Below are 15,922 nucleotides of genomic sequence, written 5' to 3'. Positions count from 1 at the left end.
TGGCCCCTTACTAAAACTTGGTGGGTTTTATTTATGGCCCTCTCCCAGTACCAACAGAAAGGGGAAGGGCCAATGGGGAATCAGGATCCTAAAACTGACAGTCCTCAGGGGCAATGGGGCGAGGCCAACCCTGCAGGTTAGTCTGATTGACAGCACGGCAAGCTAATGAGGGAGTCAGGAGTCCGGGGTCCCATTTCGCTGTGTGAGCTGCAGCTGCGAGAGCAGCAGGCAGAGCTGAGCTGAGCAGAGCCACAGCCGATCTCAGGCAGAGTGGGGCTGGGGCTGGGGCTGGGGCTGGGGCTGGGGCTGGAGCCGTCCGGAGCCGGGTGCGTTGAGCAGCTGGGGAGAGTGGGGGGGACCCTGGGCAGATGCCACCAGCCAAGACAGGGATCAGAACCCTGACGGGGGCCTGATGCTGGGAAGAAGGGTCCTGCCACCTAGAGCCTGAGGGCGTGTGGGAACGACCAGAGCACGTGTCCAACCCGCAGCATCCCTGCAGCACAGCCAGGGTCTGACCAGAGGGTAATTAACAATGGTGGCAGACAGACTTGATTGTCAAACTCTGCAACTGCTATAAAGAAGTAAGAGAACTGTGTGAGAAATACACCACTCCGGAGCTGGGGATAGGACACGGCCCTTCATGAAACCAGGGAGATGTAGTCTTGCTACTCTGCTTCTTTTTCCTTTTTCTTTTTCTTTTATTATTCGGCAATTTTTGACTCCACTTTATTTCACATTCAAATATGTACTACCTCATACTCTTGGTCTTCTGGTTTAATTGCTCTTCCATTCATTATCTCTTCATATCACCAACGGCTTCCATATCTCTTGGCCAAAAGTGTCCTCCAGGTTTCGATCCCCCTAATGTGATGCACAACTCAGGAAAACTTGAGGCCTCTTATCAAAAACCATTGAGCATGAACAGCTCCGGTTTGCTTCAATGGGAGGCTACAGGCCCCTTTTTTCTAAAGAACTGAGTACTCAAAACTCACTGTGAGCCAGGCCTCTGTCATGCCAGCTCCGATCAGCAAAGGGGAATGGGAGCCGGCTGAGTAAGCCCAGTCTGAGGCCTGGTCTACACTACGGGTTTAGGTCGACTTTAGCAGCGTTAAATCTAATTAAGCCTGGATACGTTCACACGACGAAGCCCTTTCTTTCGACTTAAGGGGCCCTTTAAACCGGTTTCTTTACACCACCTTCGACGAGGGGATTAGCGATAAAATCAGCCTTTGCGGGTCGGAATTGGGGTAGTGTGGACGGAATTGGACGTTATTGGCCTCTGGGAGCTATCCCACAGTGCTTCATTGTGACCGCTATGGACAGCACTCTCAACTCAGATGCACTGACCAGGTAGACAGGAAAAGACCCGCGAACGTTTGAATTTCATTTCCTGTTTGCTCAGCGTGGAGAGCACAGGTAACCACGCAGAGCTGATCAGCACAGGTAACCGTGATGGAGTCCCAGGATCGCAAAAGAGCTCCAGCATGGACCGAACGGGAGGTACGGGATCTGCTCGCCATATGGGGAGATGAATCAGTGCTAGCTGAACTCCGTAGCAGTAAAAGAAATGGCAAAATATTAGAAAAGGTCTCAAAGGCCATAAAGGACAGAGGCCATAACAGGGACGCACAGCAGTGCCACGTGAAAATTAAGGAGCTACGGCAAGCCTACCACAAAGCCAGAGAAGCAAATGGAAGGTCCGGGGCAGAGCCACAAACTTGCCGCTTCTACGCGGAGCTGCATGCCATTCTAGAGGGTGTAGCCACCACTACCCCAACCGTGTGCTTTGACTCCGTCAATGGAGAAACACACAGGGAAGAGGGTTCGGGGAACGAGGAAGATGAGGATGGAGGTAATGTAGGTAGCTCACAGCAGCAAGGAAGCGGAGAAACCGGTTTCCCCAACAACCAGGATATGTTTGTCACCCTGGACCTGGAACCAGTAACCCCCGAACTCACCCAAGACCCTGAGGGCACACAGGAGACCTCTGGTGAGTGTAGCTTTGTAAATATTACACATGGTTTAAAAGCAAGCGTGTTTAATGATTAATGATTAATTTGCCCTGGCAATCGCGGCCAGTACAGCTACTGGAAACGTCTGTTAACGTGTATGGGGATGGAGCGGAAATCCTCCAGGGACATCTCCAGAAAGCTCTCCTTCATGTACGCCCAAAGCCTTTGCAAAAGGTTTCTGGGGAGGGCTGCCTTATCCAGTCCGCCATGGTAGGACACTTTATCACGCCAGGCCAGTAGCACGTAGTCTGGAATCATTGCATAACAAAGCATGGCAGCGTATGGTCCCGGTGTTTGCTGGCATGCAGACAACATCCATTCCTTATCTCTCTTTGTTATCCTCAGGAGAGTGATATCATTCACGGTCACCTAGTTGAAATAGGATGATTTTATTAAGGGGACGTTCAGAGGTGCCCGTTCCTGCTCTTCTGAACAGAAATGTTCCCCGCTGTTAACCACGCGGTGGGGGGAGGGGTGAAGTGATCATCCCAGAGAATCGTGTGTGGGGGGGGGGGGTTTACTTGGGTTTGTGCTGCATGTTAACCCTGAAACCGCAGCCCCTCCTTTTACATTGAAAACACATTTTAAATGGCCAACCCAATTCATCCTTGATATGGGAAATGCGCTGCTGTTTGAAACCATTCCCACATGTTAAGAAGGTTAAAAAAGCCAAAAGACTGTGGATTACCATGGCTGCCTGCAAGTCGAAATCTGTTGCCTGGCACTGCGTGAGTGATCTCTCATACCAAACCGGCAGGCAGAGGAAAAATGAGTCCTTGTAACGAAAGAGTGTACCCAATGTTCTCTAAAATGTGTCTTTTTTAACCACCTCTCTCTTGTCCTCCACCAGCTGCAAATGTTTCTCCTTCGCAGAGGCTAGTGAACATTAGAAAGAGAAAACGGAGGACGCGGGATGATATGTTCACGGAGCTCCAGATGTCCTCCCACGCTGATAGAGCACAGCAGAATGCGTGGAGGCAGTCAATCTCAGACATGAGAAAAGCACAATATGAACGAGAGGAGAGCTGGCGGGATGAATGGCGGGCTGAAAAGAGCAAGTGGCGGGCTGAAGATGATAGGTGGCGTCAGCTTGCAGACAGACGGCAAGAGTCAATGCTCCGTCTGCTGGAGCATCAAACTGATATGCTCCAGCGTATGGTTGAGCTGCAGGAAAGGCAGCAGGAGCAGAGACCGCCGCTACAGCCCCTGTGTAACCAACAGCCCTCCTCCCCAAGTTCCATAGCCTCCTCACCCAGACGCCCAAGAACACGGTGGGGGGGCCTCCGGCCACCCAGTCACTCCACCCCAGACAATTGCCTAAGTATCAGAAGGCTGGCCTTCAATAAGAGTTAAAGTTTTAAAATGCAGTGTGTCCTTTTCCATCCCTCCTCCCCCACCCATCCCAGGCTACCTTGGCAATTATCCCCCTACTTGTGTGAGGAATTAATAAAGAATGCATGAATGTGAAATAACAATGACTTTATTGCCTCTGCAAGCGGTGCTCGAAGTGGGGAGGGGAGGGTGGGGGTGGTTGGTTTACAGGGAAGTAGAGTGAACCGGGTGGGGGGGGGCGGAGGGTTCATCAAGGAGAAACAAACAGAAGTTTCACACCGTAGCCTGGCCAGTCACAAAACTTCTCTGATGCGCACCGCGCCCTGCTGTGCTCCTCTAACCGCCCTGGTGTCTGGCTGCGCGTAATCAGCAGCCAGGCGAGTTGCCTCAACCTCCCACCCCGCCATAAAGGTCTCCCCCTTACTCTCACAGATATTGTGGAGCGCACAGCAAGCAGCAATAACAATGGGGATATTCTTTTCGCTGAGGTCTGAGCGAGTCAGTAAGCTGCTCCAGCGCGCTTTTAAACGTCCAAATGCACATTCCACCACCATTCGGCACTTGCTCAGCCTGTAGTTGAACAGGTCCTGACTCCTGTCCAGGCTGCCTGTGTACGGCTTCATGAGCCATGGCATTAAGGGGTAGGCTGGGTCCCCAAGGATCACGATAGGCATTTCAACATCCCCAACGGTTACTTTCTGGTCCGGGAAGAAAGTCCCTTCCTCCAGCTTTCGAAACAGACCAGAGTGCCTGAAGACGCGAGCATCATGTACCTTTCCCGGACATCCCACGTTGATGTTGGTGAAACGTCCCTTGTGATCCACCAGGGCTTGCAGCAGCATTGAAAAGTACCCCTTGCGGTTTATGTACTCGGTGGCTTGGTGCTCCGGTGCCAAGATAGGGATATGGGTTCCGTCTATGGCCCCACCACAGTTTGGGAATCCCATCTCAGCAAAACCATCCACTATTGCCTGCACGTTGCCCAGAGTTACTACCCTTGATATCACCAGGTCTTTCATTGCCCTGGCAACTTCGATCACAGCAGCCCCCACAGTAGATTTGCCCACTCCAAATTGATTCCTGACTGACCGGTAGCTGTCTGGCGTTGAAAGCTTCCACAGGGCTATCGCCACTCGCTTCTCAACTGTGAGGGCTGCTCTCATCCTGGTATTCTGGCGCTTCAGGGCAGGGGAAAGCAAGTCACAAAGTTCCATGAAAGTGCCCTTACGCATGCGAAAGTTTCGCAGCCACTGGGAATCGTCCCACACCTGCAGCACGATGCGGTCCCACCAGTCTGTGCTTGTTTCCCGGGCCCAGAATCGGCGTTCCACGCCATGAACCTGCCCCAGTGACACCATGATTTCCACATTGCTGGGGCCTGTGCCTTGTGAGAGGTCTATGTCCATGTCAATTTCCTCATCACTCTCTTCGCCGCGCTGTAATCGCCTCCTCGGCTGGTCCGGGTTTCGCCTTGGCATGTCCTGGCTCTGCATATACTCCAGGACAATGCGCGTGGTGTTCATAGTGCTCATAATTGCCGCGGTGATCTGAGCGGGCTCCATGATCCCAGTGCTAGCTATGGCCTCTGGTCTGAAAAAAAGGCGCGAAACTAGTATCTGACGGACCAGGGGAAGGAGGAAGGGAGGGCGGGCCGAGTGACGACATGACGTACAGGTACAGGGAATTAAAATCAAGAAAGGTGGCTGTGCATCAGGGAGAAACACAAACAACTGTCACACAGAATGGTCCCCCCAAAGATTAAACTGAAAACCCTGGGTTTAGCAGGCCGTTGATTTGACGGAGGGAGGGGGAAGCAAATGAATACAGAACAAATCTATTTTTTACATCTTAAGACTACGGTGAAGCATGACTGATAGCCCTCGGCAGCTTCTGGGTGCTTGGCAGCAAATACTGGGCGCTTGGCAGTTAGTGTACTACGATGGCCTTCAGGCCTATTGCACGATCTGCTGCTCAGGGAAAACTCTGCTAATGTGCGATGATCCAACTTGTAATAGGACGGTTACCAGTCGTAATACACCATCTACTGCCAAAAGGCAAAAGGCAAGGGGCTGGTGCAATGCAGCCCTACGGCTGCCAGCCCCACAGCTGCCAGCACCCAGATCACCGATGAAGACTACCAGTCATGCTGCACCGTCTACCGCCAAAAGGCAGTTAGCAGCTGCTGCTGTGTAGCAATGCAGTCCCATGTCTGCCGGCCTCCAGATGACATATGGTGACGGTGAGCTGAGCGGGCTCCATGTTTGCCGTGGTATGTTGTCTGCACAGGTAACCCAGGTAAAAAGGCGAGAATCTATTGTCTGCCGTTGCTCTGACAGAGGGGGAGGAGCCTGACGACATGTACCCAGAACCTCCCGTGACACTGTTTTGCATCATCCGGGCATTGGGATCTCAACCCAGAATTTCAATGGGCGGCGGAGACTGCGGGAACTGTGGGATAGCTGTGGGATAGCTACCCACAGTGCAATGCTCCGGAAGTCGACGCTAGCCTCGGTGCTGTGGAGGCGGTCCGCCGACTAGAGCACTTAGAGCATTTTATGTGGGGACACACACAATCGGCTGTATACAACCGATTTCTATAAAACCGGCTTCTATACATTCGAACTAATTTCGTAGTGTAGATATACCCTGAGTGGCAAACAGGAAACAACGGACAGCCTCGTTAGCCAGGGGCTACATAATGGCTGGCAGGAAGGAAGCCAGGGAAGTAAGAAAAAGGGAAGAGCGAGAGACGAGAGGCAGTGGGAGCTCTTCACTGCTGGCCTCGGGAGCTAGCAGTCCCTGAGGCTGTAAGATTGAAGCTGTTTGTAGCTACAAGGTGGAGGGAAAGTAAACTGTGAATAAAGAACATGGGTGTTTGCACCAACGCAGAGATCTCTGACTGGTTTGTGGGGGCAGAAGCTGCACCCTGTTACACTCCCACTGAAGCAAACCGGAGCTGTTCGTGCTCAACATTTCTTGATAATAGACCACAAACTTTCCTGACTTGTGCACCACCACTGGGAGTATCCAAAGCTGGAGGACACTTTGGCCAAGAGATGTGGAAGCCTCTGGTGATATAAAGAGATAATGAATGGAAGAGCAATTAAACCAGAAAACCAATAGTATAAGGTAGTATATATTTGAATTAGAAATAAAGTGGATTGAAAACTGTCCAAAAAAAAAAAAAAGGAAAAAGAAGTAGAGGAGCAAGACTACATCTCCACGGTTTCATGAAGGGCCATATCCTATCCCCAGCTCCAATGTGATGTATTTCTCACAGAGTTCTCTTACTTCTTTATAGCAGTTGTATAGTTTGCCACTATTCTTTTTTTTTTTGCTTGTCTCACCCTGGTCAGTCTCTACTAAAACAAGACACAATAAAAGCAGAGGTTCAAAGAGCTTCTCCGTTATGAAGCTGCTGTTAGAAAGATAAAAGGCAGAGAGAAACAGTCCATATTCATGGCTAGGAAATCACTTAGCCTAATTCTCATTGACACTAAATCCTTTTGACAGTGCTCTAGTATGAGAAAGATGCATTCCAGTCAGGGTAGATGTAGGTAACGTACACATTATGTCTTCTGCTTCATTTGCAGTTTAGAGCGTGGTGTAAAATCCATCGTGTAGTTGAGAATTAGGCCCACTAGGTTTATAATAGAGGAAGCCCATAGCTAGGAAGGCATTCGAGGATACCCATATAGGGTAACATGGGAAACATTGGGAATGTTTGCAGAGGTGGTGATGAAATGCAGCTCTCTCATTATTTCACACTGAGTTGGGTGTAGTCAACACTTCTCAAAGCCAGGCCTGTGTGATCAGACGTGAATCTGTATCTTGCCGTTCATTTCCTCTTGTTCCCATGCATATGCCTGCTCGATTTAGCATGGCCCACAGGTTCCATTAAGGTACCGATGACCCCACCAGAATCCCCCCAACCCTATTTTCTCCAACGACCATATGGCCCCTTTAACCACAGAGGTCCTCCTGCCCATATTGGCCCCCATAAGCGTATAATCTCCCATAATCACTGGGTCATCGGTTACAGTGTAATCCTCCATAACTTGATAAACCTCTATCACCACCGCCAACGTCAATGGCACCCCAGGATTCCACTCTGTTTTCCCGAGGGAAAGATCTGAGAATTGCTCCTGGGAAGGTCATGACAGCCGGTGGGGGTTGGATCAGTGCTATAGAGTCAGGGCACTGCCTTACGTCTGGCTTGTGGCAGCTGTTGTGCATGCTTTGTGAAATGTCGCTCCACACGTTTGTGAAGCAAGACATCTTTCTGCCATGGAGATAAACCTAAAACACACAGCAGGTACGGCAGTAAACATAAGGTACATGGTGGCCACTTTTCTTTTCCTTACGTCAACCTGGTCACTTAAAGTCTCCCACAGATGCTTACTGTGAACCATGTGATTGGTCTTCTTGAAACCAAAGAAAAACGTACATTCTTAAAATGAAAATCTCTCTCGTCTTTACAGGGAAAGACTATTTGCTAAACCATGTAATGCAAGGAGGAATTCCACCTGGGTACTCCGGGCCTGCGGAATGCTGTCACCCAATGTAAGAGCCGGATTATCCTATCACAGCAGGGCTTTGGAAGGTGCAACTTGAAAAGTTCCTGGTGCTGCTGGCTCCACAGGGAGGAATTTCGTCCAGTGCAATTTTTAAAAAAGGACAAAGAAACAAAGAGAACCAGAAGTCTGATATTTTGATGCAGCAGAGTTTTTAATGCAAATGAAATTGGCAGTACACAGTTGCAGGAAGAAATACTACAAAGCGGAAAAAAATGTATTTCCAGTGTTTCAAGAAGGGCTCTGACCCATCACCTGCGTCAAGGGGATGTATTTCACAAAAGATGTTCTTTGTGCTTTGTTGCAGCTCCAGAGGTTGACAAACAAGTCCCCTTTTGAAACCATTTAAGTTCTATTTTTTTAACCCCAGTCAGGTGTGAAATGAGACAAAGGAATATAGAAGCAGAGACTACACAACTTCTCCATTAGACATGTGAATTAGCAAAGGTTAAAGTGAGTTGCTAAAGGTACGTATTGATAGAAAGGATAGAACATGTAGGGCCTAATTCTCCTTGAGAGGGACTTAGAGTGATCATGAATGTAAATGATGCGTATCTTAAGGCCTCTGTTTCCTTCACACTGCAGGGTCAATGTAAACAGCCTGTGTGTAGTTCAGAATGAGTCCTCAAGAGAAAAAGAGAATCAGCACTTGGTTGGGAAAGCCTTGGCAGAAAGAGTCATAAAGCGTAACAGTAGAAATGCAGCATGGCTATCAGACCAAGGTGCTGCGCACACACAGCTCCCACCAAGTTCAACTGGAGCCATGTTTGCACAGCACTTCTGAAAGCCATGCCCAAAAGATCAGGGGTGAATCTGTATCTTGCTGTTCATTTCCTGGTTCTTCCTTCTTCCATGAATATTCCTGGTGAGTTTAACATGGCCCACTGCTTCCACTGAGGTACCTATGGCAGGATACCCCGGAACCACTTAATCCCCCATAACCATAAAGGCCCGGGTAGCCACAGTGTCCCCCATATCCCCATAATCCCCCATAACCGTAAAGGCCCGGGTAACCGCAGTGTCCCCCATTTCCCCATAATCCCCCATAACCATAAAGACCTGGGTAACCATAGTATCCCCCATTGCCCAATAATCCCCCATAACCGTAACGGCCGCCGTAACCACCTAATCTCCCTAAACCATACAATCCTCCGTAATGGCCTCCATAGCCGTACAATCCCCCCAAACCATAGGAGCCTCCGAAACCGGCTCCGACCACAGGTGCTCCTACAGCTGCCACTTCGCTCTGTTGAGGGAAATTGCTGAGAATTGGTCCGGGGAGGGTCACGACAACCGGTGAGGGTCTGATCACCACTTCGGAGTCAGGGCACTGCCTAACGCACGGCTCGTTGGCGCTGCCAGTGACTGGACTGGGTCGGGCCACCCCGCATTCTGGATAGCACAGGCTGGAGAAAGTCATCTTTCTGGGATGGAGGTAAACCTGAAACACACAACAGGGACTACAGATAAGACAAGGTACAAGGACTGGTGGAAGAAAGGCTTCAAAGCTCGGTTACAATTGTATTGAGTTCTGTAGGGGGCTCGAGAGAGAGAGAAGAAGTGGACTTAGTCTCTTTTTGTGTGGTCATGTAGTTGTCACTATTTTCTCTTTCTACACCTCTTCTCCGCTCGCAGTAAACTTCCCTCCCAACTGGCCCCTTGATCCCCTCTCAATGACTTTGTCTGAAAAACACCGACTAGAATAAGTGTAACTATTTCCATACGGACACCTGGGATTCTGGGACCATTTTAGACATTTCTCAAAGAGAATATGGCTGGGATCATGGTAATCACTTCCTTTTGTTTGAGGATTTAACCTCTGCATGCAAACCAGTTGAGTCTGCTACCACGCTGTGACTCTTTCATTTTCCAAACCTTGGGAGTCACTGAAACTTGCTGATGAATAAACAGAAACTTTGCTTTTCTCCTAACAAATCACTAAAGCCAAACTCCTCAGCTGGGAAAAAATGGGTTCAGGTTCACTGACTTCCATAGAGCAACATGAAATTACACCATTGGAGGAGAAGCACCTTCAATGGGTATTTCTGCTCAGGAGAACATAGGAATTGCTTGACTAGGGCACAGCGCGTCTCAGCTTCATCCATTCTCGTGTCTCCAATAGTGAGGAGTAACAGCTGCTTTAGAGTAAAATAGATGAGCACTGAAGTGGCCCTTTGTGGACTAACCTGGGAAAGGTTCTTCCTAATCCAGCTAAGTGAGAGGTGGCTAAGGGACTTTTTAAAGTTTAAATGCCCTGATTCTTTCTCTAGTTAATGGGAAATACGTTTCACAATTGTATATGTTGTTCTTAAAATCCCTCATTTAGCTTCAAATTATAAATCTGCCAGGTCCTGTAACTTAATAATGACACACTATAGATACAAATAAATAAATAATAAAATAAAAATAATTTTATAATTAATATTTTAAATTGATATATCTATAATATTATATATATATATATATATATATATAAGCATAAATGTAATTAATAAATAAATAAAAATTACAGCGAGTATATGCAAGATTCCACCTGAAATGAAAAGAGGCCCGACTGTGAAATCTCTGGGGTTAGAAAGAGAGGGAGTTGAATTGGACTTACCGAGTTCACTAAGGAGATGAAGTCCACAGAAGTGTTTAGAAGAGTGCAGAGTCGAGAGCACTTTTATACAGTTCCTAGGACAGCCTGGAGGATCTGCGACGCTGTTTGTGGAGGAGGTCCTAATTAGTGACCAAACAAACTTGATTGCCTTGCTAAATCCTTCTTTGGATGGAGCTGTTTTCCTCACTGTTGGTGATTACTGGGCTAATCTCAGCCTCAGAGGGTGTGACATGCACGTTGCAATTTTCAGCTCTCTTTCATCTTAAAATTGTACAGGCCAACTGCATTTCTTTTTGTCATTTTACTGACTTTATAGGTTCTGCAATGAGAATGAATGTCAAGGTGATCCTGAGAAGCATCAGTAGAACAGGTGGGTGTCATTTAAGGAATCCAGTTTGGTCCTTTCAATTCGTGCTGTTCCTGATTAGGGGCATGAGGCAGTTCATTCTAAACATGGTAGGAAGCAGGGAATCATTTTTCTCCATTCTAACCACCTACATTCCCAGCAGGTCAGATCCAATTCCCTTTGAAATCAATGGGAATCATCCAGTATGTTTCCTGTCAAGACTTGAAGACTGAAATTCACCCTTTGGCAGGGGGATACTACAATACCTGTGAACAATGTTAGTCCCATTTTAAACTTTCAAACTCGGTCTTAGCAGGGACTTAAGTGGAGCATGGGCCTTTGTGATCGCCGTGTGCCCAGGGGTGAATCTTATCTATGACGAGTAAAACTTGACCTAACATTGGACCTCCCCTTGGGTCACCAATGCTGTCTCAAAGGGCTGCCTAGAGCGGATTTGCTCATAGGTCGAGGGGAGGGATGGCAGAGAGAGAATGAAAGCCGTGCTCTTTTTCAAAAAGATTTTAAGTTAAGTCTTGGTACCTCTGCTCTACCAGAAACCATCTCTCCATCCATGAGCAGTCAAGGAACTGAGATCTTGCAAGACAATGCAGCTGACTGAGCCCAGCAAGAAACCCAGGAGAGAGGAAAATGTGACATTCTTGGTGATGGAGGAGATGGCTGGGGGAGGAGATTTGACATAACGTCTGACCAGCCATAGGGCATCCTGGAGAAAACATTCCTGCCTGAACCAGAATGTTGTATATCATGTGAAAAATATCCCCAAGAGTGGGTTACATATGCAGGGAAGAGGGCAGAAGGGTCTTGCTTTGATTTTAAGGTCCTCTGCCTCTTTGAAGGTGAAGCAACCAAGCTGATGTACACCAGGAGAGCACCTTCATTTTCCAATAAAAAAATCTGTCAAAAATCCAATAAACCCCGAAAACCGGCTCTAACCACAGGGGCTCCTATGGTCCCAGTTGGGTCTGAGGAGGGAAATTGTGGAGAATTGGTTCTGGGAAGGTCACAAGAACCGGTGAGGGTCCGATCATCACTTCAGAACTAGGGCACTGCTTACCGGTCAGCTCCTTGAAGCTGCTAGCAACTGGACTGGGCCATTCTACCCTGCACGGTTTTTAGGAAATACCAAATTCAAAACTACATATGAATGAAAATGAAATAGCCCCAAATTGTGTGGCCTTAAATCATGACCCGATGAAGGGAATGACACGAGAGACCTTAGCCTCCATTTTGTTGAAAGTGACTATACGACTCAGTGCAGAGGCGTCCAATCGTCACAACAATGTATTGACTACAACCTTTGGAGGTGTCAAACACCAGCGAGTGTTTCTGTAGTGCTTTGAAATCTTGAGGTCTAAGGACACTGAAGAACTTCCAGCCTTAACATCCGTACTCTTTACGTTTGATAGGCCTAAAAAAAGAGGCATGTTGAGGTGAAGGTCATATGGGGGTCAGTTGCAGAAAGAGAAATACAACCCAATACTTCCGACCACAGGCTGAGGTCTAGGGTGATCCGTGTTACACTTTGTTACAAGACAAGGTTAGTAACAACACTGGTTAAAATTTTTTTGCATCCTTGGATCTCATCGTCAAGAATAAAAATCTGGCTAATTTTGTGATCTACTTGAACTGTGGCTTTTTTATACTTGAGCATAATAGTTCTCCAAAGGAATTACAATCTGTCAATTTTCCAAGGTTGCAGTTGGTTTTTAAATATTAAATTGGGGTATATTTCTGACTCTGCCAATAGCTCCCTGTCTGACCTTCACCTGAATGTGCCTCCATTTACCTCTGTGGCAAACAGATATAATTGTAACTTTCAGGGTGGATTGTCTGAGGCTTCCTCCTATCTAAGCATTTCAAAGCATTTCACAAACACTCACCAAGTGTTATGTAGCCCAAAAGATGAATTACTAAAGTAGTAATAACTTATTACTGGGATTAGATGTTCCAACACAGAAGATTAGATTTACTTTAAAAATGCATGTCAAGGTCACAGATGTCATTCCAGTGCTCAGTTTGTGAGTCCTAGCCTTTGACATTGGGGCTCTTTGATTTTCATTCCATAAACCTTTCATCTCCCTATTATATATATTTTGAAGTGTAAGGGTAGATTCTGAACCAGTGTAAAAGGGAACAGTTCCATGAACTTCCAATTGAAGGAATGCACTTTAGCTAGCCCGGGTTAGAGAAACCTTATTGGGAGTGCATCTCTCTATTGGGAGTTCCTCTCTCTATCTATACTCGGCATCTCCACCCCCTGGTGCTCAGAGCCATGGGTGATGTGTGAACCTCTGACTGGGAGAAGCTACCCCTTGCCCCGCCCCTTCCACCAAGGGCCCTCCACTTCCACCCGAGGCCCTGCAGGAGCCAATTTCTGCCCCCCCAAGCCGAGAGCTGCCCCCCACCACTGCCACCACCGATCCACTTCCAAGGCTATCACCCCAGACCCAAAGGAGTGCCAGGAGGGTGGAAGTGTGCGGGCTCAGCCAGCCTAGGCAGGTGTAAGGAAAGGTGGGCAGCGCGCAGTCCCAGCCACGAAGCGCGGGAGCGTGGGTGGCAAGCGGCCCCAGCCTCCCCAGGCCTGGGGCACGGGAAGGCGGGTGGGGAGCGGCCCCAGCCCTCAGAGCACTGGGGGGCTGGACTTGGAGCTGGTAGAACTGGAGCAGCAACTGTACGTAGGGAGTGTCGCGGAAGATGGTCGGGTAACGCTTGTCTGTTTGGGGAGGGAAAACCTCCCACTACCTATGCAACCCGCCACCCGTGCTCAAAACTCAAGGCCAATGGGAAACATCATCTCCACCCATGAGCAGCCAAGAGAACTGTGTCTTCTGAGAGTTCAGCTAATGAAGAAAAGGAAGAAGCACAACGCTGACAGTTAAGGATACCTTCTTCAACCATCAGAGAGCTGTGGGATGGGACTGGATTCATTGGAAGTTTGACCAACCTAGAGCATTCTGCAAGACCCTTCTCCCACATAACGCTTTTCAGCCACAATTAGAACAATTTTTAAAGTGGAAAATACACCCCCACCAGGATTTCTTCTAGCCCGAGCAGCACTAAATGCTTCCCTCAGTTGTAAGCCCAGAACGTCATTGCAGTCTGTGGAGCTGTACTGATGTCCAGTGGCTCAGTATCTGCCTCTTGAGCTCTGTAAAGGAATGTTTACTAAGAAAGGGAAATGCAAAGCTTTACTGAATGAAAATCAAACAGCCCCAAATTCGGAGGCTGGGAATCATCCACTGACTATTGACATAACCTCAGAAACCTTAACATGGATTTGTTTAATCCAGCGTTTCTCAAAGGAGGCCACCAGTGGATTTTTTTGCAGCTACGTCAGTCTCAAGAGCATGGGCAGGATTGTGGGGGTGCAAAGCAGCAGCCCCTTCTGGCAGCGCCCACCTGTTGCTACTGAGTAGCTGTTACCAAAGATGCGCCGCATTGGTGTGTGTAGTGGAATTGCCAGCAGGGGTCGGGGTCCTGCACCTCACAGCCTCCTCGGGGGCTCCGGGCAGCACCTCTGGAGACATGTGGGGTCTGTGTCCGCAGAACGTGAGGCAGTTCTTTCTCAGTGGACGTGGCTGCATCATTTGGTTGTTGGACCTCTCCCCTGCTCCGACCTGGATGGGACACGGGGAGCCTGGGACTCTGCAGGCACCGGTGAGTTCCCAGTCCACCACCCCCAGGACAGGATCTCGGTGAAGGCCACCAAAAAAATTGTTGTGAGAACCCTTGAATCCTAATCCATAATTTGGGAGAAAATTCTGCTATTAAAATAATAGAACCCTGTGCACACACACAACTTTACTGAGGCTGCAGTGCTTTGAAGTCCTTGGATTTGCGGAAGCCTCTGATCATCGAGCATAATATCACTATGAGATCTGGCTTATGTGGAGGTGAACAAGCACGTTGAGGTGAAGGTTACACAGGGAGCAAGTGGCAGAGTCAGCAATAAAACCAATCGTAGTGATTATCACCCCAGGCTCATCACTGCTGCTGAACTGCACTAATTTAGGACTGAATATTGCACAGACACTCTGTGATTCTAAAGAGTGGAAAGGGTTTGGGGGTTTTTCAATTTTTTTCTCGTATCGAGATCCAGGCCTTGGTTTCTTCATTGTTTCGAAGTTAATCCCTGGATTTTCAGAGCAAGACATGCAGTAGGGACATTAGAGCCTATTAATTTTAGTTGGAACTTGAGCTTTCATATCCCGTAGGGAGCAATGAAAAATCTTACCCCCAATTTTTAATTTAGGATTTATGAAGAAACTCCCCAAGTTTCCTCTATAAAGGTTAATTTATTGTTGTTCTGGTTTCCTGTGAAGCAGCTGGTGACTCACACTCATTGAGACAGGATACTGCATTAGATGGGCCACTCGTCTCCTGCAGCCTGGCAACTGCTACCTTCTCATAGGAAGAAGTAATTCCAGGTGCAGATCCTCGTCTGGTGTAAGTTAATATAGCTCCATTGAGGTCAGTGGAACTCCGCAGATTTGCACGAGGGGAGGAGATGGGGGTTTGTGGTTTGTTTTGATTAAAAAACCCCAGTTTTGTTTGTTCATCACCAAGTTCTGGTGACTCTCTGAGGTTTACAAACCAAAGCACCGCCTTGTCATGCTGGACTGACTTGTGTGTCTGTCAGTAGATGTCAGGGGAATGTTGGCCCCTTACTAAAACTTAGTGGGTTTTATTCATGGCCCTCTCCCAGCACCAACAGAAAGGGGAAGGGCCAATGGGGAATCAGGATCCTAAAACTGACAGTCCCCAGGGGCAATGGGGCGAGGCCAACCCTGCAGGTCAGCCTGATTGACAGCACGGCAAGCTAATGAGGGAGTCAGGAGTCCGGGGTCCCATTTCGCTGTGTGAGCTGCAGCTGCCTGAGCGGGAGGCCGAGCTAAGGCGAGAGCAGCAGGCAGAGCTGAGTTGAGCAGAGCCGCAGCCGAGCTGAGGCAGAGTGGGGCTGGGGCTGGAGCTGGGGCTGGGGCTGGGGCTGGAGCCGTCCGGAGCCGGGTGCGGTGAGCAGCTGGGGAGAGTGGGG

General features: G+C 48.5%; 2 protein-coding genes across 2 annotated transcripts; one reads left to right on the top strand and one right to left on the bottom strand.

The window, feature by feature from the left end:
* Window positions 1-1,308: 1,308 nt before the first annotated feature.
* LOC135983752 (uncharacterized) lies at window positions 1,309-3,563 on the top strand. Its single transcript, XM_065597015.1, has 2 exons — window positions 1,309-1,990; window positions 2,863-3,563. Exons 1-2 carry the CDS (start codon window positions 1,453-1,455, stop codon window positions 3,363-3,365), a joined length of 1,041 nt encoding a protein of 346 aa, XP_065453087.1. The 5' UTR covers window positions 1,309-1,452; the 3' UTR covers window positions 3,366-3,563.
* A 4,545-nt stretch (window positions 3,564-8,108) lies between these two features.
* LOC101940734 (claw keratin-like) lies at window positions 8,109-9,354 on the bottom strand. The gene has a single exon (XM_065597011.1). It carries the CDS (start codon window positions 9,336-9,338, stop codon window positions 8,790-8,792), a length of 549 nt encoding a protein of 182 aa, XP_065453083.1. The 5' UTR covers window positions 9,339-9,354; the 3' UTR covers window positions 8,109-8,789.
* Window positions 9,355-15,922: the final 6,568 nt, after the last annotated feature.

Source organism: Chrysemys picta, chromosome 1 (assembly GCF_011386835.1).
Source record: "Chrysemys picta bellii isolate R12L10 chromosome 1, ASM1138683v2, whole genome shotgun sequence".
NCBI lineage: Eukaryota > Metazoa > Chordata > Testudines > Emydidae > Chrysemys > Chrysemys picta.
The sequence above is the reverse complement of the archived record's forward strand: the minus strand, read 5'-3'. Positions and strand labels throughout refer to the sequence as shown.